We start from the raw sequence: 23,378 nt of genomic DNA, 5'->3' as shown, positions 1-23,378 counted from the left end.
TCTTCCTTACGTCTGATACCCAGTTTAGGTGGCCCAATTTTCTCTTGTCTGCCCAAAATAAATTCTCTTGACTCTGCATAGGCTGATTCTTCTTGTTCAAGCCTAGCTTTAACTCTGGCCCAGAGAGGACTTGAAGGTTCATTAATCATGGAAAAAATATTACAGTAATTATCAGAGGTACTGCAGGCATCAATCCCTATTGCTTCCCCATAGGTCTTCACCTGTACAGTAAAAACAGGCATCCGCAGTATGATCGGTTAATTCCAAAATAGGACAGTATTCAAGTTATAGGCCTCAGTGGGAACTTTGGTTGACATACGCACCGAGGACAGCTCCGGAGCCCCCAGTCCTCACCCCCACCCCACTGCTCTCATCTCAACCTAACTTGCAGCCTCTGTGATGAAAAGAACCACGCTGCTCCAGATAGACTCGGGGTGGACCCCGAGCAGCTGCGGGTGTCCCCCCGCACAGCCCTCTGGTCTCAGCCACAAAGTCATTTTTTTTTAAATACATGAAGAGAGAAAGAGAAGGAGGAAGGGGAGGAGAAAAGAAAAAAATTTCTCGTCATACTATCATCCAGGGGCAATCACTGTTACCATTTGGTTTATTTCTTTGCAGTCATTTTTCTATGCAATTTTTACATAGTTCAGGTTATGAATACATACAATTTTGTTTTTCCAGTTAGTATTTTAATTTGAGCATTTCCACATTACTTAACATTAAAAATAGTTTTGATAGCTGGTAATATTCCATCACATGACGTACCCTGATTATTTAATCATTTTCATGTAATTCAACATTTAGATTATTTTAAAGTTTTGTATAATGTTGTAGTGAGCATCTTATTTTTTCTTCCTGTATTCCTTTTTTTTTTTTTAAGAAATAAATTTCAATAGTGGAGTCACTGTTTAAGGACTGTTTAAGGTCCTTGATACATAATTACATTGCCAAATTGTTTGCTGGGTAGATTATATAAATGTACATTCCCATAAACCAAGTGAAAGCCTTGCTTCCCACCTGGTAAGCTCTTAAAAAAGAGAGTTATTAGTGTTAGTTTGCTAAATTGATAACCAAAAAAAGTCTCTCATGTTTAATTTTCATTTTTTTGATTATTTATTTTTTTCCAAATGTTTAGTCGTATTTTTATTTCATCTACTACCAAGGACCTATTCATGCTCTTCTGCTAACTTCCAAGGCAAAAATGTCAAGTTGTTTTGCCAGCAACTGTGAATGCTGTTTGAATGGATTCATTTTAACCTGGAAAAAAAAAAAGGTGAAATAGCAAAGATAAGATTTTTACCTACCATTGTTTGTACCTACAGAAGGACTATTGAAGCTGATAACAGGGCTTTATCCTTCCACCCCTCACAACCTGAGAATATGCATTACTTTCCCAAGACATACATTGAGCCTATAAATAAAACAAATCCCCTGACCCCACGGTACTCAATTGTTAAAGAATTACAACCACATACACACAAACATGTTTTATATACGTATATAATATGCTTTATACATACATATGTTTCATTTTAAAATAATAATATGCATGAAGGATATCAGGGGAAGGCTAGAAGAAAATGAACCTAATTTATTAGTGACCGTATTCAGCAGGTGGGGTTGTGATTTCTTTTAAGAGAAAATGTACTAACTTTATAATGCAAAACTCAACTTACTTTTTAAAAAATACAGAATTCTGCCCATTAGGAAGGAGGTTTAATTGAAATTATGATAGCCGTTCAGGGGAGGTTTATAAAGCTCAACTGTGGTAACTCAATAAAAATAAATTGCTTATGGTGATGCTGATTCACTGGGGTTTTTCTCTTAATAGAAAACACTTCTGGTAAATACAACATTATTTGCCCAGCATGGAAAGTAAAAGTGCTCTTAGGAGAAGCAGAGAGAGCATTTCACCCTGAGAAACATCTTATTTGGAGATAGCTCCTCATCTCTGAGTTAGAATTTAAAATCGATTAATAGTGTTATTGGTATTAGTTACACAGTATTCTTGGTAGTGGTAATCAGTGTTTGCTGTGTAAATGCTGAGTCAGGTGTGGAATGTATTAGGTACTCCATGATAGTTATCACATCTAATTCTCACATGAAAACATTTAAGTTTAGAGATTTTAAATGTCACACAGCATACCCAGACCGCCTTCACCCAAGTATCACTTAACATCCCTCTATTCTGGTCACACTTCTGCTCAGGGGATGTCTTCTCCCTCTCTTAGAAAGCCCTGCTATACATATTACTTGCCCTAGAAACAGCCCTCCAGTAAACTCACCCTTAGGAGAAATCTGAAGCCACACCTTCACTTTTTCTCAGGAGCCCTCCAGAGACTTGTCACAGGTCATCCCAATCCAGAGAACCATCATCGCAATCAACTATAGTTTTTGTGGGCCTTTAGTGCCTTAAAGTTCTAGGAAATGCAGCCCCTCCTGGGAGCCTCTGACTTCCTTTTCTCAAGATGCATAAAGGTTTCATCAGACCAATATCTGAATAATCCCTTTTCGAAGAGATGCAGGCAGCTCTCTGGATCCACAGTGTTAGTATGCAAGATTAGGCAGCCTGGCAAGTGCATTGGGGCTCACCTTAAAGGATCCTCTGGTATCCATAGCAACATTCATTCCCTTCCATGGAGAACGCTATCATCTCTCCTGCCCACTCAGACTTCCTGAAATGAATTGCTTTTTGTGACTACAGGTGCTTGTCTTTTATCTTCCAAGGAGAAAAGACATATTCATCTGGAAAAAAAAACAAAGACACCTGATTGCAGCTAGAATACTGCATTGCATCAGCTGCTCTCCCTTTCTTTAAAATTCCTCATGCTTTCTCCATTTTGCTGTTCTCTAGCCTTATCCATCATTTTTGGGAAACACGTTTTCTCTGGCAGAAAACAAACAGATGGCAACTCTCCTTCCTGAAACTGGTGTGATGGGCCTGTAAAATGAAGTTTTCAACAAGGCCTTCTGAAAGCCTGGGCTTAGGTCGGGGGTGGCTAACCCATGGGTTGTGATTGGAGGGGCAAGACCAAGGACTGCCGTCCACATATAGCTCCCCATATAGAAGTCACAGTCTCTGAACTTTTGTCATTGGACATTTGCTTCCTGAGGTTAGGCATTGCTCTCCCAGGCAGCATTCCTTCAACTGCATATACTCCTGTGAAGAGTTACTACTGGTTCCTAATGCTGAATGAACTTAGAAAAGAGAGGAAGTGGTGCAGAGGGAAGGGTACAAAAGGGGCTCTGAAGACCACCTTTGTCTGCTTCACAATGATATTTCCAAGAGGGGCAGTGCAGGTCTTTGCCTGGGTTCTGTGCTCCCTCCTGGGCCAGGGTACCTTGTCTGACAATGCAACGAAGGCTGCATGAACTGGGGAGCTGTGACCAGAGAACGGGGGACAGCAAGAACATTTGTTGTTTACCAACTGTCACTGCAAGGATTGCTTAGAAAGTGATGCCACATGAGCTCCAGTCCGAGATGACCTTGAGTATCAGAGTGCGGCACAGATGGGATGCATAGACATGTGACAACCAGGAGCAATTTCTCCGAATCTTCCCCTCCAGCTGGATGCCAAGCATTTTCAGCACAGGAGCTCATGTCTGCCTACAGTTTCTTTGGCAGACCCTGCAGGGCTATACACATCATTCTGTTTTATTGCATTTGTATAACTTGTGAGAGAATACAAAAGGCCCCTTATTATGGGTAGATATGCTCATAAATTGACACACTGGAACCTCTCCAGAAGCTCTATTTTCCCTAGGTGATAAATATTCCTCCTGGTTGAAGAGATTAAAGACATTTTCCCTTATAATATAGCTTACCTATTAAATTCTGATCCACCCGTGATTTAGTTAATATCTGATTTGTCCAACAAAGCATTCTGGTTCTCAGGTACAGGGTGAGAGTTTATGAAACTGGTCTGAACTTTTCTTCTGTCCCTAGCGTATCTTCAGGTCACTCACTGATTTTATTAGTTCTTCATTTTAAATCACTAAGCATGCTCAGCTCTTCTAGTTCTTTTTTCTTTCCTTTCTCCTGTTGGAAAAAAAGTATTTTTTCTAATTAACTGTGAGATAACAGAATCCTATCACTTCTTATTGTCTTTTATAAATATGAAGAGAAACATAAGATAGTAGAGGCCATAAAAGCATCAGAGAACCTGTCTGGCAGAATCTATTTTCTTGCAGGGTCCCATCGTTATTATTATCTATTCTGAGGATGATGCTGATGTATTCTGAGATTCCAGTGAGGGAATGGAACTGTAGACAGGAAATGACATTGAGGTTTAAAAAAAAAAATAAAAGATGGGATATAGGGCATATTACTGTGCATTCAAATTCCACCATATAGACTACCTAAAACACAACACTGGGGATTGATAAAGGTTGTCAAAAACACAAATCACTTTCCAAAAAAACTTTATTTATTTTTAGAGAGGGGGGAAGGGAGAAAGAGGGAAATATCATGTGATAAACAGATTGGTTGCCTCCCACACAAGCTGGGGCCATGGGAACCCTCAACCCCCGCACGAGTCCTAACTGGGAAGCCAACAGGGGACCTACTGCTTCACAGGACGATGTTCAACCAACTAAGCCAGGCCAGTGAGGGCACAAATTACTTTTATAAATAAAAACAAAATACTTAATAAAATAATATATTAAAATATGGAAATAATCACAATTCATTTTTAAATTAGAAAATATTAACTTTAGTTTTCCAGGCCACACATAAGCTAAATATAGATGCCAACTTCCAGGAGCTAGGAAAACAAGTCCGGCTCCAGGGAAAAGCCTGAATTCATGCATAACTTGAATTCAGAACCAGCCACTCATTACTGATCTTCCTTGGCGGCAGCCTTGAACCCGAGCTGGGCGCTCATATACATTTTCACATTTCAGTAGGTCTGGAAGTACCAAGGGCAAAGAGCAGCTGGCAAAGGGATAGGCAGGGGGGTCAGTGACTAAAGCCTCAAAAACCTTGCTACAAAGTCCGGCGCAAACGGCCAGCTATGACGAGATTCTGAAAAGAAGCCCTGGAGAAAGTCGCTGGCTGACGCGTAAGCCCCAGGAATACAAGTCACAGTACCCTTCACCGCTCTCAGCTAACCTCAATTTCAAAATGGCGCCCGCGCCCCGCCCTCTCACGGCGGCGACGAGCGCGCGCGCCCTGCGGGGTGGGGGAGCCGGGGACGCGGCCGGGCACGCGCGCGGCCTCACGGTGGCTGCGCGCCTGCGCGAGGACGGGCGGCGGGCGCGCGCGCGCGCGTCGGGGGCGGGCTCTGCGAAGAGCAGAGTTGCAGCTACAGAGCCGGACGTGTCCGCGAAGATGGCGGGCCGGGTGAGTGCCGGCCCGGGAACCGCGGCTCAAGGCGGGGGAGCTGGGCTTGCTGGCACGCCGAGGTCCGGACAGCCCACGGGAGGGGGAATGGGTCTTAGCAAATGGGGCGTTGGAGGGGGCAGCAGGCCAGAAAAGGGCTTGAAGGTGAGAAGGAGGAGCGGTGGTAGGGGAATAGCCCCCTTCAGAAACTCCATCCCCCTAAGAAAGCTCGAGGGTAGGTGGACCTCCTCGCTACCCGGGTTTCCTGCGTCTCCCTTAATTCCCCTTTTCCATATCTTGGGGCTGTTCCCCTCGCCCCTCAGGGCAGCCGCAGGGTTGTGGCCCTCCCATCCCCGATCCCCGTCTGATGGACTCTGGGGGTTCTCCGCACCCCCTTGCGAGGACTTACTAGGTGCAGCCTCTGGAGTAACCGCGGAGGATCCATCTGCTGCATTGGGGCGAAAGCTATGGGCAGGGTCATTAGGAACCCATTTCTGGTTCTTCACAATAAAAGGTCTTGGGGAAGGAGGAGGGAGTGCAAATGACTTAGTGTTAAAACCCCGGCCATCTGGGGGGCCTGTCACTGTCGGATCAGGCAGGAATGTCTTTAGCTTGGACTGGGGATTTGGGGTATCGCGTTTTGCTGTTTTGAATGACAGGCGCTTCGAATGCAGCGGAATGTGTTGTAGTTTCAGGGTTTTACATTTTAGTTCCTCCTCTAGCCTCTAAGATCGCAGTGTAGTATGGGTTTGGCGAGGGGAGAGAGGGCTGGTTCTGTGCTGTATTGCAGTGTGCGTTGGTTGAGGTATAAGCTCTCTTGAGGGATGGGTCCTGCCCAGAGATTACACGGATCATAAACCTGGGGACATTAACTGCGTCATTAGGGGACAAGGATGTGCTTGAATGATTATTTACACTGGAATATTTGAATAAGTTTTCATAGATTAATGCATATATGCAAATGTCCTATCTAAAAGAAATTGTCATGGGATTCCAGATTGAGAAGACACCTTAAAGGTCATTTAATTCCGCCTCTTTCTCTTCCTTTTTATCTATGGCTACTCTGTCCACCTATGTTTCAGATTCGTGCTTTCCCACCTTTTCCGGAACCCCACTGCTGCTCCATCTTAACATACCCAAGCTACTCCCATCTTAAAACAAACCCCCCCTCCACCTCCACAGCTGTCACCTTTTCTCTTTCCTCTTTACAGCCAGACATCTTGATAAGAGTTGTCAACATTGAATGTTTTCCATTTGTTTATCACCTACTTACGCCTCCACCCACTGAAGTCTGATTTCTGGCTGTGTCATTCCACTGAAATGTGTATGTAACTGACATTTTTCATCCCTAAGCGTAATTGACATTTTTCCTTCCTTGTCTTGCTTCATGTCTCAAAAGCATGTGGCATTGTTGACTGACCACTGCCTCCTTCATGGAAAACGCTCCTCTTGTGGCTTCTGTTTTTACTTGTACCTCTCTTTTGCACTCACCCTTCTCTGCCCTGTTATTCAATGCATGTATTCCTCAAAGTTCTCTTCTCACTCTCTGTTTTCTCCTTGGGCAGTTTCTTCTAAGCCGACAGCTTCAAATTCTATCTATATGTCAGTGATTTTCAGTATTTTACTTCCAGTTCAGACGTATCCTTCAAGTTTCAGATCAATATGTCAAACTAACTATTCAAAACAAGGCACCTCAAATTTAACTTGTTGAAATGCAATCCCATGATCTTAGCCCCACGTAATCAGCACTTTTCCTGTGGTTCCCATTTCAGTGAGAGGCACCACCATCCATCCATTTATATAGGCTAAAAACCTGGGGTGGGGGTGGGGATGTCATCCTTTATGCCTATTCTCTTTTCACCACATCCCTCAAACTGACAGTTCTATCTGCCTTCCCCCCCAAAGGTATTACGGCCGAAGACTGTGGCTTGGGGCATTGCTGCTTTAAACTATACCCACATCACCCACTGGACTGGTCACATGGGTTCTGACATTTTAACATCCTAAAAATCTCTCCTATCTGTCCACCTCTCTAACATCTTCATTTTTACCTCCTTTTCCCAAATGACTATCATTTCTGGCCTGAACAGCTGCAGGAAGCCCCAAAGTGGCCTCCTTAGGTCATTCTCCACGTTGATTATTTCCTCCCCTGCCCATTAAACCCCTCCCTTGATGGCATCTCATTACTTTTGGGAGAAGACCAAATCTGTAACCAGGCTTACAAGGTCCTTTGTGGTTTTGCTCCTGCTTCTCTCCACTACCCTCCTTACCCTCTCTATGCTCAGGTTATATAAGCCCTTAAACTCTCTGAACCTGCAGTGGGTTCTCCTACCACAAGGTCTTTGCATGTGCTGTTTCCTTCCTTTGTAATGTTTTGCTCCCAACCATTTCCCTCCTACTCAGATCACTCAGCTACTCAAAGGAAGTCTGTTCCGATCCCAGACTTCAAGTCAGGACCCTTTGTTATATGCTCTTGAAGAACTCCACTCCTTTCCTTAGATTTATCTGTTGTTACTTTAATTTTATTAGTGTGATTATTTGCCTCCCCCATTAGACTTTACCTTCCATTAGACCGTGTTAGTTTTTTACTCACTATCATCTGTGCTTTGCTCACTGTCTGGGACCTATGTGCTCAATACATTTTTAAAAATATGAATCTAATTTCTCTTTGAATACACTAGTGATAGAGGGTGCATCACCAAAAAGCGAGCCCATTTTACTGACATGTTAAAGAGATGTTTTTTATTTGGAGTTCCATGTAGGTTATATACATAGATATTATTTCCGTTTTTATAGCTGCATTGAACTAAACAATTTCTTTTTCATGTGATAGCTCCTCAGATATTTGAAGCCAGATTACATATTTCCTCAGATTTTCTCTTTTGCAATTTAAACACTCCCCATTTCCCAGATATCTGATATTCCAAACCCTCCATCATTTAGGGTTCCTTCCTTTGGAAATGCTCTGTTACGTCACCGTTTCTTCTAAAATGCGCCGCATGGAACATAGTGATCAGTGAAAGATATACGTGAATTATGTATATTCTGTTGACCTGGACACGACTATTATTAATACAGGGTAAAATTGAATTCGCTTTTTTCCTCCAGGAAATCACACTTTTGGCTCATACTGAGCTTATAGTCAATTAAAACTCTTTAATATTTTTAAAAAATCAGTGCCCCTCCCCATTCTAGGTATTATACAGTTGTTTTATTGAACCAAAATGTAAAACCTTACATTTTTTCCTTTACAATTTATTGTTTTAGGTCAGAGCATATCTGCTACTTGTTGAAGGTCTTCTTGAGTTTTAATTCTTTCATGTTATGCAACACAGTAGCTCTTTCTTCCAGTTTAATAGTAGTGATTTCTATGTCTACATTTCAGTCATTGATAAAAGGTAGAAAAAGACAGGGTCAGAAATAGCCCTTGGGCATGCTGTTAGAGACCCTCTTCTAGGCTGACACACATCAATGCACTTTTGGTAATTTTACCTTACCTAGAACTTCTTGAAGGTTGCTGTCAAAGTTTAATTTTCAAAAACTACCTTCCATCTTTTGGAAAATCTGGGCACCTTCGGTCCGTCTCTGGTTGTCCCATTTCTTCTGATAGCTCTACTTTTCTAGTGATTTCCTATCAATGTTTAGCAAATAGAGTTAGCCTTGTTGTCATACTCTTACAATGGGTTCTGTATTTCCTTTTTGTGGGAGAAAAGGTATTTTGAATTATTTTGCTTACTTCAGTTAATTTTGGGGTTCTGACATCATCTTATAAATGATATTTATATTCAGTACATAACTGAAGTTTTGTATGTGTATTGTATCACTGATTTTGGCTCTTGATAGCACTAGTTACTTGTAGTATATCTTGTCCTTTGCTTTTTCTGGTCAGAAAAGAAAGCATCATATTTAGTTCATTTGGGAAATTGGCTGCAGAATAAAATGTCTGATGTTATTCAGTATATAGCATTGAGAGCATCAGAACTTGATTAATCCCTAAAATATCTTGAAGTCCCTAATCTGAAAAAGAACCTAAAAGAAAATAATTTTTGTCAGTATTGTTTTAGTGTATTTATTATATGAGAATAAATATGGAATGACAAGTTGGATACATTTTGTAATAAAATTATCAATTGACTTAAACTTAGTTTATCTGGTTCCCTTTGGCCTTTCAAAAATATGCAATTAAGTAATAAGTTTCCTCAGCTGTTTAACATTTTTGCTGCTAATAAAGCAGATTCTAAAGGTATAATTGTCACTACTTACATTGAATATGCACTCTCCTTTAAAGTGAACTCCACATACGTATGGTTATTACTGCGCCAGGCCTCCACGTCATCTTTCAGAATTCTCACGCTACACTGCTCTAAAATCATGGAATCCGAAGTAAAGAGAGAATCTGGAATTCAGCCTTAATAGCTTAGGAAGGCTGACTTAAGGCAGGGAGCTCAACAAAGCTCCTCTATTGGTGTTGCTTTCGAGGCCCCTTATGCTACCACAACCACCCCACTACTGAAGAAAAAAAAAGAAAAGGAAAGAAGAAAGGCTTTTCACATTGCCTGAACTTTTTTGTAATCTGTCTTCTAAAATCACCAGAAATCTCACTTATTGGAGATCCAGCAGTTCCTTTCAAAAAATATACATATATTAATGCAAATAAACCCATGGATTGCTTTCTTCCTATACCTAGTTAAGATAATTTGTTGTGAAGAAATAGAATAAGGTGATATTAAATAGGGACCAAAGGGGGAGAACTTTCTTAGGAGTTGGAAGGAGTGTAGAAAGATGCTAGAGGTAAAATTGACCTAATTGAACAACTTGACTTAGGTTAGTATATTTAGTATTTGTTAATATATTGAAGAAGCTTCCGTGACCTAGTCCAGAAACCTCCCCACTTACACTTTTGGGTGAATGATATCTTTATCAGATAGCCAACCTTCAAATGAAGTTTTGGAGCACAAGTTACAAGTTGGAGATAGCTCTTGTGCAGTGCCACAAGTCAAAACAAGTAATATAAAGTGTTTCATAGTCCCATTTTCTAAATCATTGTTTTGCTATCCAAAATGTATCAACTCTCTGCAATCTTATATGCCATTGTTAGTTACTGCTTTTATATATTAATTTAGTGGAACTTTTAAAAGTATATGTTTTTAAAGTATATATTTTAGAAAAAATTTGAACTCTTGCTATGAAATAGCTGCTTTCTGAAACCCAGGGAATTTGTGCTTAGATGGATGTATTCTTTTTTTTTTCCGAGTATTTAAATCAAGGTGCAAAGGTATAAGGTGAAAGTATATTTATTGTTCTACTGTTGAAAATGCCTGAGCTGGCAGAACAGTGAACTATTACAAACATCTGCAATACACAAGACACTTGCAATAATGCTGTTCTTAAGGGTCAATACTCTAGGCATGGTATTTCAGATAATAATCTCTGATGAGATCCTTTTTCATACTCCAGTATTAATATCCTTGAATTGCCTCTGAGGCCTGCCTTACACTGCCTTCCATTTCCTAGTGATTTAATCTTTAATCTCCAATTTCTAACTAACTTTTTTATAATGACAACTAATATTCCTCATGGGACTATAGCTATTTCTATAATCTCTGTGCATTTCGAAGAAATAAACTTTATATACACTTGAAGAGATTTCAAGCATGCTGAAAAATATGGAAAATGACATAACATATATATCCATGTGTTCACTATCCAGATTTAAGAAGTGTTAAAATACTTTGATATTTGCTTTAGATTTTTAAATTTTTGGAAATAAAACATTACAGTTCTAATTGAATCCCATTTGTAGCCCTTCTTCTGTTTTTCTTTCTTTTAGAACCTGTTATTTTCTGGATTTAATTTGATTCTTTCATCAAATAAATAAAATGAAATTTGCCTTAATTTCATATCAACTGGCTGGGAAGAAATCTGAAATGTTCACTATGTCTGATTCCTTCCTTCCTTCCTTTCTGTAGACCCTTGGTGTCCCTTCTTGATTCCACTAACCTTTCCCAGAAATATTCACTATCCTAGAGTTGGTATAGGTCTTTCCTGTTTATATCTATGTACGTTTGTGTCCATAAAAATATATATATTTTGTGTGTATATAGAATGTATATAATGGTGTTATATGCTATATCTTCTGCAACCTGCATCTTTTCATTTAAAAGGACTTTTGAGATTTAGTCACGTTGATATATAGAGAGCCAGTTAATTCTGTACAACTACTGTATTGTATTCTATTCTTTGAATATACCACGATTATCTGTTTTCTTATCAGAGGACAATTTAGGTAGTTTCAAATTTTATTTTTCTAGAGTGCACATTCTTGTATATGTCTCTTATCATATGTAAGAGTTTCTTTAGGATACCTGTCGAGAGACATATACATATGCACGCTTACCAGCGGTATAGGAATGTCCGTTACTTATGTCCTCTCCAGCGCTTAATATTATAGAAATTTTAGTTTATACTGTATGATAGGTGTAAAACAATCTGGTTGTTTAAATTTGCATTTTTCCTGGTTACTAGTGAGATTGAGCATTTTTCATATCGGTCATTGGGATTTCCTCTTCTGTGAGTTACATTTGTATATCCTTTGCCCATTTGAGCTGTTAGCATTTAAAAAAAACTGATTTGTAGTTTTCCCTTTTTCGGGGAGTAGGGGTTGCTTGGATTCTCATTCTTTTTAAATTGCAAATAGCTTCTCTCAGACAGTGGTGATTATTTCATGTTTCTAGTTTTAGATTTAAATCTTATTATAGTTACAATTACCTATTTTTCCCTCTATGATTAGTGTGTTTTTTAATAAATTTTTCCTCACCTTGAAGTCAGAAAGATTTTTTTCTAAAAGGTTTAAAACTTTGCTTTTCACGTTTTGCTCTTTAATTCATTTGGAATTTATTTTTGTGTTTGGTGTGAATTAGGAAGCTAATTTTATCTTTTCTATATGTAGAATCTTTTGTCCCAATATCACTTACTGAGTCCATCCTTTTCCCCACTGATTTGGATGCTATCTCTGTTTTATATTTAATCTGTCCGGACTCTATTCTGCTTCATTCTTTATATGTGTGCCAGTACCACTGTTTTAATTACCATAGCTTAAAATTCTTTTTTCAATTACTGTTTACATTCAATATTATTTTGCATCAACTTCAGGTGTACAGCATAGTGGTTAGACAATCATATACTTTACAAAGTGTTGCTCATTGGTATTGCCAGTACCCAGCTGGCACTATACATAGTTTATTAGAATATTCTTGACTATATTTCCTATGCTGTACAGTTACCATAGATTTAAAATCATTCTTGCTGTCTGGTGGGGTGAGCCTCCTCCTTATTTTTCTTCATTTGGCATTTCTTGGCCCTTTTTCATATGAATTTTAGGAACAAATTACTCCTTCCTCTTTAAAAAAAAAATCTTAGTCTTTAAATTTAATTCATCTAGATAAATAGATAAATTGTTATTGATCTTGACCTACTTTGTCTTTTCACATTAAGTCAGAAAGTGCTAATAATTTATCACAGCTTTGTGCTCTATAGATTTGAAACCAAATGAATTTGCATCAGCTGTTTATGAGTAATGCAGGGTATTTTGGTCCTTTGCTAAATTCAGAAAGAAGTGCTCAAGTTCTGATGTATTTTGCACTAGCTATGTAGAGCTTTGGTAATGGATAAAATGGGAAAATTATTAATTTAAGATAAGAATAACCTGTCATTCTTGAAATCCAACCTTTACTTATTTTTAAAGTCACTAAATAATAAAGAGTAGAGTTTCACTGATGGATTTTTTAAAATTGTAAGGTGTTTTTAGTGTTATGTGAATATAAACATTTTCTAGGTTTGACAAGCAATGAAAATAGTAATTGTCACTAATTCTAGGTCTTCCAAAGAAAATCTATGTTAGGGGATTTAAATTTTTTAGTTGTTCTAGTTACTTTTCTCCTAGAGAATAATATTAACAAAATTTTGTGCGAGGGTAGCAGACTTAGTTCCCACTGTTTAGAACAGAGCCTGGCATGAATGTATTCATGAATTTTGAATTCATGGATGAACATGTATTTCTGGATACCTTAATAAATAATCATTTGGACAATGTCTGTAGTTTGAATTTTAATGTTATATTCTCTGCCAAGCTATTGAATACTCCACTGTTGTTTATTCTGTTATCTAAATCATTAATTAGAGAGCATCGATACAACTTTAAACAGCTACTGGACTCCAGTGCAGTCTTTCCTTCACCTGAGATATTGAGTCTGATAACTGTCTTTCGTACATATTGCCTTCTAATCAATCTACTACTTATCAAGCAGCAAAATAAACTTAGTTATATTTACCCAGTTAAATGGTGAAACAGACCCAAGAGCATTACTGAAGCCTCTTTTCCACACATTTTCTCTCTATTGTAGAAGGAAATGACCCTATCAGTATTTCTGTTTATATGAAGTTTATTTCTCCCTCCTTAGTAGTACAGTGATTCTCATAGTGGAGACTGCAGGCCAGCTTGTTAGCATCACTTGAGGATTTGTTCAAAATGCCAATTCTCAGGTCCCACCCCAGGCTGATTAAATTAGAAACTTTGGAGGGGCGGGGCACTGCACTCTCTTTTAAGAGTTCCCCAGGTGATTCTGACGTATGCTCAAGTTGAGAGCCATTGATGTAGTACAATACTGTATTTTGAGCTCTCCCATTTAGTTCCTTATACAGCAGTCCCTCTCTATGTCGCGGTTCACTTATCGCGGCCTCACTGTATCGCGGGATTTTAAAAAATATTATATATAATTATTTATCGCGGATTTTTCGCTATATCTCAGGATTTTGCGGCACTGTAAATACTAAAATAAACGCAAGGTTCCTACTTCGCGGATTTTCACCTATCGCGGAGGGTCTAGAATGTAATACCCGCGATAAGTGAGGAATCACTGTAAATTGTTGAAGATATTTTTTCCAGATTTCTTTCTAAATGTATACTCAACCTTGTTATTTCTACATTTCCAGTTATTGTTTTTTCATCCCTTTAATACCTTCACCTATATTCAATTTTCAAACATTTGAGAAAGCATCATTATTTCTTGCAGTAGAGTAAATTTGGTATCCTGCCTGACCTACCAATAGAAACTACTTAAAATGGTAACTATAGTTAATAATATATTGTATACTTGAAATTTGCTAATAGAGTAGATCTTAAGTGTGCTCACCACACACACACACACACACACACACACACACACACACAGTGGTAACTATGTAGCTTAATTGTGGTAATCACTACACAAGGTACATTTACATCAGAACACCAACTGTATACCTTAGGCAAAACTCCCTAAAGCTGAACATATGCCATGTATGTTTATGACCCAGTAATTCTACTGGAGGTTGAGTAGGGTGAGGTGGGAATATGTTCAATAGAAATGCATACATATATTATTCAAAAGATGTGTACAAACATGTTAATAGCAACAGTGTTCATAATTAAAAACTAGGTGCAACTTAAATGGGTAAATAATGGTCGTATATTCATATAATTATATACTGTAGGAAGCAATGAAAATGAATGAACTGTTGCCACATGCAACAACATGGGTGTGTCTCAATCATAATATTGAGGGGTAGAAGTCAGACATGAAATAATACATGATGTATGATTCCACTTACACAAAGTTTTTAAAAACAGGCAAAACAAATCTATGGTTTCTGTCTGGTGACAGAAATGAGACTGCAGTTTGGGGTGAAGGTCTAGTGACTGGAGGGCAGTATGGAATGCCGGTAATGTCTTTCTTGTACTGGGTATTGGTTACCTTGGGTGTGTTCACTTTGTGAACATTAAGCCAAATACTTACAGTGTATATATGCTTTACTGTATGTATGTTTTTCTTAATAAAAAGTTGATTTAAAGAAATGGTAATGTTCTTTTTCTTAAACTGGGTGGTAGATCCATGGTGTTTATTTCATGGTGTTTTATATCTTACACACCTTTAATAAATATTTTATTCTTATTTAGTATTCAAAAAATATAAAAAGTAGTCACTGCTTCATTGCTAACATATATATATATATATATATATATATATATAATGTACCAGGCACTGTGTTTCAAGCATATGCACACAGCACAGTGCCTGGGACATTACAGATATATATTAAATATTCCTTCCAATGAGTAGAAGTAGGCTAGTAATTCCTTTTTGCCTTCTAGCAACCAATTTCGACTCAGTTATTGGTAAATAATTGTTTCTAGATAATAAAATTATAAATAATGCCATTATTATTTAGTATTGTCAAATGGACTTTGTTAAATGAGAAACTTCTCAATATTATTGTATAAGCACTAAACATGAATTATTAGCATATTGTTTTTAATTGTGACTCAGATGAGCATCAGCAATTTAGGTAAGTGTAGTGCAAACTTATAGATGTAAGTCAATAGATTTTGTAGCTTTGGAGATGTGAAGTTTATTAGACCTAATTTTCAGGTGTCTTTTTAAAAATTTGTTTCTAAACAACTGGAGTCACAGCTGACTTTTCCATTAAACCTTCTGTTCTTTCCTCTGTATCATGCTGCCTCTTGCTTCTTGCCTGTCTTGTATCTTCACTTTCTGCTTTCCTGAATGCCCTGCATCTTGCTAAGGGAAGACTCCTTTGGGTATAAGACTTAGACTGGAGAGAGGCTCTAGACCTTGGCTCTTAGTTCTGATTTCTTCTCCAAAGACTCTTCTCTTCCTCTTCACTCTTCAGAAGAACATTGGTGCCAAACTTTCATCAGGATGCAGGGAATTTAAAAAAAGAAAAGAAAAAGCTTCAGAATCATTGTTTTAATTTCTTTAACAACATTTGGGGTAAACTTTTCTGAGGAAGAGCACTAAGTTACTAAATAAGAATATCTTAAATTGAATGGTCTTTTATAGTTTAGAAAATACCTTCACAGATCTTTCTTGTTAGATTCTCAGTGCAACCTTATGAGTTGGTACTCAGAAAATTTAATTCAACTAACAGAAAAACCCACAGCTAACATCATACTTACTGGTGAACACTGAAGACCTTTCTCTTGAAGATCAAGGACAAGACGAAGATGCCTGCTCTCACCACTTCAGTTCAACACTCTTTTGAATGTTCTAGGTAGGGCAGTTAAGCAAGAGCAAGAGGAAAAAAAGGCATCCAGATTGGAAAGAAAAAAAATTATTTGTGGATGACTTGATCTTATATATAGAAAATCCTAAAGAATTTACCCCCAAAAAACTATTAGAACTAATAAATGAATCCAGCGAAGTTATACGATACCAGTTCAATATACAAAATCAGTTGCATTTCTATACAATAGCAATGAACATCTGAAAATGAAATTACGAAAAGTTTAAAATACAGTAGCATCTAAAGAATAAAATAGAAATAAATTTAACCAAAGAAGTGCAAGATTTATACACTGAAAACTATAAAGCACGCTGAAGATATTCAAGATCTAAGTAAATGGAAACACATCTGTGTTCATGGATTATAAGACATAATATTGTTAATACAGGAATACTCCCCAACCTGATCTATAAATTCAATGCAATTCCTATGAAAATCCCAGCTGCTTTTTTCCAGAAATGGACAAGCTGATCCTAAAATTCAGGTAAGAGTTGCAAAGTCATGTTAGCCACAGCAATCTTGCAAAAGAACAAAGTTGAAGGACACTTTCTAATTACAAAACCTACTACAAAGCTGGAGTCATCAAGATGATGTGGCAGTGGCATAAGGACAGTCACATAAACCAGTGGAATAGAAATGACAGTTTTCAAATAAACCCATACACTTATGATCAACTAATTTTCAACAAGGGTGCCACGATCATTCCATGGGGGATAAAAGTATTTCTAACAAATGATGCTGGGACAACTGGATATCTGTATGCAAAAAAATGAATTCAGACCCCTGTCTTACACCGTATACAGAATGGATCAAAGTTCTAAACCTATAAAATTCTTAGATGGAAACATAGGTGACAATCTGCATAACCTTGGATTAAACAGTGATTTTTTTTTTTTTTAGATATAACATAAAAAAAGATAACTAATCCAAGAATACATAGATAAATCAAACTTCATCAAAATTTAAAACTTTCATGTATCAAGGAACACTGTCAAGAAAGTGAAAAGACAACTCACAAAATGAAATATTTACAAATCATATGTGTCTGATAAGGTCTAGTATCCAGAATATATAAAGAACCCTTACAACTCAACAATAAAAAGGCAGCTCGATTTAAAATGGACAGAGGATTTGAGTAGACATCTTTCCAAAAAAGCTGTGCAGACAACCAATAAAGCACTTGGAGAGATGCTTAACATCATAGGCCTTAGGGAAATGCAAATCAAAGCCACAATGAGATACAACATGATACCCACTAGTACACTATAGTTTAAAAATGAAAGTATTGGTGACAATGTAGGGAAGTCAGAGCCCTCATACCCTGCTGCTGGGAATGTCAATGGTGCAGCCATTGCGGAAAACAGTTTGGCAGTTCCTCAAAAAGTTAAAACAGAATGACCCAGCAATTCTACTCATAGGCATATAATCAAGTGAGTTGAAAATATATGTTCATACATAAACTTGTACATGGCTATTCATAGCATCATTATTCATAACAGCCAAAGAGTGGGAATAACCCAATATCCATCAGCCGATGAATAAACAGATAATGATATATCCATACAGTGGAATATGATCCAGCCATAAAAAGGAATGAAGTACTGTCACATGCTACAGATTTTTGCTAACAGAAAGAAGCCAGTCACAAAGATAACAGATTGTATGATTCTGTTTATATGAAATGCCCAGAATAGACAAATCCAGAGAGACAAAGCAGATTAGTGGTTGCCAGGGGATGAAAGGGGGCAAGAATTGCAACTAACTGCTAATAAGTACAAGGTTTCTTTTCGGAGTGCTGGAAATGTTCTGGAATTAGTGGTGATGATTGTGCTACATAGTGATTATACTGAAAAGCACTGAAATGTACACTTTAAAATGATTAATTTTATGTTATACAGAGTGGGACAAAAGTAGGTTTACAGTTATTCATATGGAAAATGACTTTCAGGTTATGATGATTACAGTAGCTTTATTAACTTTCACGTGCTCACACTGGAAACCTACTTTTACCCCACCCTGTATTAATAAATAAAATTATCTTGTCTCAGTTTATTTGGGCTGCTATAACAAAATACCCGAGACTAGGTTGCTTATAAACAACAAAAATTTATTTCTCATGGTTCTGGAGGCTGAAAGTCCAAGATGAGGATGCCAGCATGGTTGAGTGAAGTCCCTCTTCTGGGTCACAGACTTCTCGCTGTGTCCTCACTTGGTGGAAGGGTGAGCTAGCTCTCTAGGGCTTCTTTTGCAAGGGCACTAATCTCATTTGCAAGAGTTCTGCCTTTATGACCTAATTGCATCCCAAAGGCCTCACCTCTTATAATGTTATCGCCTTGGGTTTTAGGTTTTCAACATATAAATTTTGGGAAGACACAGACATTCAGACCATAGCAGAAGTGTATTTCAAAAAATGCTAATGAAAAGCTCAACTGCCCCGGCCGGGTAGCTCAGTTGGTTAGAGCATTGTCCCGATATGCCAAGGTTGCGGGCTTGATCCCGTCAGGACACATAAAAGAATCAACCAATCAGTGCATGAATAAGAGGATCAACAAACTGGTGTTTCTCTCTCTCCGTCTCTCTTTTCTTGTCTTTCTCTCTAAAATCAACAACAACAAGTTCAGCTAATACGTACTGCATGTTCATTGGGTAGACAGGCATGCCAGACCTTAGAATTAAGATATCTAACTACCTGGTGTAAAATTGGTGGTGATAAATAGAAAACTGTTTAAGAAGCACAAATAAAGGAAATAGCGAAGATATTCAGTCTTACTCAGAACCAGGGAGTTTCATACACAACTTTGCAAGGTGGATAAGATTTCCATAGAGGGCAGGGATTTGGAATAGGGAATTTAGGCAAAAAGAACAGTGGCATGGAGTTCGGAATATGAGTTGCATAGGGTCAGGGTGGGGCACTGAGGCAGATAGTGCAGAAAAACAAGGGTAAATCCTGCTAAGGAGTTTTGGTTTGATTATTTAGAAATCACATGTTTTATTTTAGGTCTTGTCTGGTGGCAGAGGGAAGACTGAATTTGAAAAAAGAAATTAGAGTCGGGGAAGCCAACTAGGGTATTGCAGGCTTTTTTATTTTTATTTTTTAGGAGAGAGTTAATATAGGCTGAACTAGACTAGCCATTGGGAGAATGGAAGGGAGGAATCAAATGCAAGTGACAGTGTAGAAGTGGATTAGTAGGTCTTGACCCCCACATGGAGCAAGGGGTCAGGCGGTGGAGGAAAGGGTGACCCTGAAATTGTGAATTTGAGTGACTTGAAAGGATAATGATGGTATTAACCGAGGAGGAGGACAGTGAGAGGAACGGAAGGGTGCACAGGGTGGAGAGGGAGACACCATTGAATTTGGCCATGAGAAAGTCATCATGACTTCGAAGACAGAGCAATTGAAGTAAATGGTCGCTGGACAAAATTTCAAAGGATGGGGGGAAACTGCCAAAGGATTAGAAAATGAGAGGCAAGAAAGGGAGGCTTGAGGAGTTTGGTTGTGAAGCAAAGAGAAAAAGGGTTGATAATTTAAGGTCAGGGATTTTTGCTCTTTAAGACACTCTGAGAGATGTAGACATGCCTCTAGGAAGAGGGAGGCTTACTGGCAGTGACCGGAGATGCAGCAGAGACAAGGCTTGTGGGTTGGGATCAAACCTACAGGTGAAGGGTTCTGCCCTCTGTACTTGTGTCTGTCTTCTGTTATTCGGCGTTATTTGATGTTTACCCATGTTGTATATATCAGTAGTTAGTTTCTTTTTCATTGCTGGATACTATTCCATTGTATGGGTTATACCACAATTTGTTTATCCACTCACCTCTTGGTAGACATTTGTGTTATTTCCAGTTTGGGGTCATTATAAATGAAATCGCCGTGAACATTTATAAACAGACGTGACTGTGCTTGCGTTTCTTTTGACTAAATGACTAGGGATGCACTTGCTTGGTCATCTTAATTTTACAAGAAACTGCATCACATCTTCGCCAGTATTTAATGTTGTCAGCCTCTTACAGCTCCCCCCCACCCCCAAAGACCAGCATGGGAACTTGCTTTTCTCTTTAAGTTTGTAAAGGAATTTTAAGGCCCTGGGGGATGTCAGGAGGTTCATCTGTGTGAATAGTTGGATAACGGTCTGAGATGGATGATGTGAAGGGTATCTCTAGAGGCTCTTTGAGAAAGAACTATGGGACATAAAAGTTTAACTTATTTCTACCCCTTCATGTAGAGTCCCATGTGACTTCACAATTTTAACAGACATTATTATCACAGAAGTTTATACACAGAGTGATTCCATGGGCCTGAAGACAGGTATTACTGCTGATGGCCTCCCTCACATTGTTCTACAGTATCACAAGCCAACAAAACGTAATTCAGTGGTAGCTACTAGCCACATGTGGCGCTCAGAATGTGGCCAGTGCAACGGAAGGATTTTTTATTTTAATTAATTTTAATTTTAATAGTCATATGTGTCTATTGTTACTTTATTGAATAGTGCAGTTCTAAAGTGTTCTTTTTCAGAAAAGATGGTCTGACAAGAAACATACTGATTGAGTGGGACTGGTCAGCTGAGCTGGCTCTGGGGCAAGTTCATGTTTTCCATCCTCCCACCTTTTCTTGTGAGGGACTTGTGTGTCTCTAGAGAGACGCAACCAAGGCCCGAGGCACCACAAATAGAGGAAGAACCAATGGATTCAAGAGTGTTGCAGTGAGCGTAGGGACAAGTTACTTGGTAATAAGCTCTTCTAGTCGGGTACTACACTTTTTTTTCCTGCTTAATCTGCCTTACTAAATTCTTTAGTAAACAGTAAAGGATATACTGAAACCAATCTTTAAAGTGACTCTTTGGACAAAATTATGTTACTTAAATTCAGAAACTATACAATGTTGCCCAGAGGAGTCCTGGTTAAATCCCCCCTATTTTTCAAGGAAGAGAAACAAATTATCTTTCTGTATTTTAAAGGCTCTCAAATAAGTAGTGATATAATTACTTCCACTAAAGTTTCATTCTTTTGAGTAGCAATGAAGTTATAATTCTTTACACTTGAAATTGTTAATGAAAACATTTTCGAGCCTTCAGACAGCTAAATGTTCTAGTCACTCAGATTACTAGCATAAAATTGCTCATCAGTTTTGTATTTTCATTCCGTAATAGCTGCATGGCCCTAGTGGCTGGGCTTTTATTAGTTTCCTAGAGGTAAGGTCAGTGTTAGAAAAACTGTGGAATTTTCCCTTGACATTACTGTGGTAAGTGAACAGCTACTATTTATAGGGACTTACATTTTGATGAGAAAATGAGGTACCCTGTTTGGCTTCCCATAAAAACACAGATGCTTCTAGATTCCAGGAGGAAGGCCTGTTGTTCACAGCATCTGTTTTACTTGGCCAGACAGATGACTTCTAAAGATTTTTTCACTGTTTTTTGAAGGACACCACCTCTTTGACAAGTAAACAGGTTTACAAATGAAAGGTTATCTTAGCATTTTGTAATTTTTAAAATTCCTTTGGCTATATCAGTTCTGTGTAATTTTGGACTATTAGATAATTAAGTTATATCACGTCCTAAATAAGCTTGAAATGTCCTTTGTGTACATATTCTTTGAATTGTTTATTTTGCAGTTGAGATAGATTTATATTGACCCATAAATTCATTTATTCAACAAATGTTCGATGAGCATCCACTGTGTGCCAGGCCCTGTACTGCCCCAAGAACCAAAAACTGGAGCAAAATAGTCTCAGTTCTTGAGAAGCTTACTGTCTTTTATGCAATGTAAACAATAAAATAAAAATGCAGTTAGGTGCTTCCACTAGAAGTTTATTTCATCAGTTTAGGGGGGAAGGTAAAGTGCCTAGGAATGTCTTATAAAAGTAACATCTGAGCTGAGAATTGTAGAATGAGTGGGAGTTGGCGGGCAAGGGGCTCAGAGTAGGGGAGAGAGAGGAATATACAGTAGTCTCCCCCCTCCTCCAGTTCCCAGGGGATATGTTCCAAGACCCACAGTGGACGCCTGAAACTGCAAATAGTACCAAACCCTGTATATGCTATGTTCTTTCCTATACATACATATCTATGATGAAGTTTAATTTATAAATTAGGCACAGTAAGAGACTAACGACAATCACTAATAATAAAATAATAAACCAATAATCACTATGTGAACACGGTCTCTGATAACTGAGACGGCTGTGAGATGCCTAACGAGCAGGCAGCATGTACAGTGTGGCTGCGCTGGGCGTGGGAATCGTTCACGTCCTGGGCAGGATGGAGAGGGACAGCGGACGGCACAGGGTTTCATCACGCTGCTCAGAATGGCACACAATTTCAAACTTGGGGATTGTTTTTCTCTGGAATTTTCCATTTAATATCTTTGGACTGCCATTGACTGTGGGTAACTGAGACTGCGGGAGGCGAAACCATGGCCAAGGGAGGACCGCTGGAAGAGAAGGAAGCTTGTAGGGGAAAGAGGTCCCAGGGTAGGTGGTAAATGAAAGAACCCCGTACATTTTTGTCAGATGACTGGTCCAATCGTGACCATCGGCAAAAACACTGTTTCATTCAGAACGCAGACTTAGGACCCAGGCTTTATTCAGCTCATATTCTAAATTAGCAATTTCCAAACAGTTTACCATGAACCCCAGAAGTTAAAAAGTGTACTGGTCATGTATCACACATATGTGTATATATATTTATAACTTATACACTAAAAGTTTGTATACATAATAAAACATATACCAAAAGAAATAAAAAGGATGAGCCGAAGATGAAAAATGTATTCTTATTTATTCTTTTGTTCATTAATAATAAGGAAAGCCAAGTGATGCTTTATTATTCTTTGAACTCTCTGAGATCAGTTTCTAAATTCATTTTATTTTGATACTTGGGTTATCTTGCAAACCCTTCAGTTGCACATAATCCCACTTCAGAGACCACTCTAGACAACTGGG

General features: G+C 38.4%; 1 protein-coding gene across 1 annotated transcript in view; it reads left to right on the top strand.

Moving 5' to 3' along the window:
• Window positions 1-5,278: 5,278 nt before the first annotated feature.
• The window catches only part of NSF (N-ethylmaleimide sensitive factor, vesicle fusing ATPase), a 131,523-nt gene continuing 113,423 nt past the window's right edge, over window positions 5,279-23,378 (top strand). The window contains exon 1 of the mRNA XM_090292764.1: window positions 5,279-5,341. Within this exon, the coding sequence (XP_090148890.1) occupies window positions 5,330-5,341 (12 nt within the window). The 5' untranslated portion in view covers window positions 5,279-5,329. The remainder of the gene's footprint in view (window positions 5,342-23,378) is intronic.

Source organism: Furipterus horrens, unplaced genomic scaffold (genome assembly GCF_987537825.1).
Source record: "Furipterus horrens unplaced genomic scaffold, mFurHor1.1.pri manual_scaffold_11, whole genome shotgun sequence".
Lineage (NCBI taxonomy): Eukaryota > Metazoa > Chordata > Mammalia > Chiroptera > Furipteridae > Furipterus > Furipterus horrens.
This window is presented reverse-complemented; position numbering and strand designations above follow the sequence as displayed.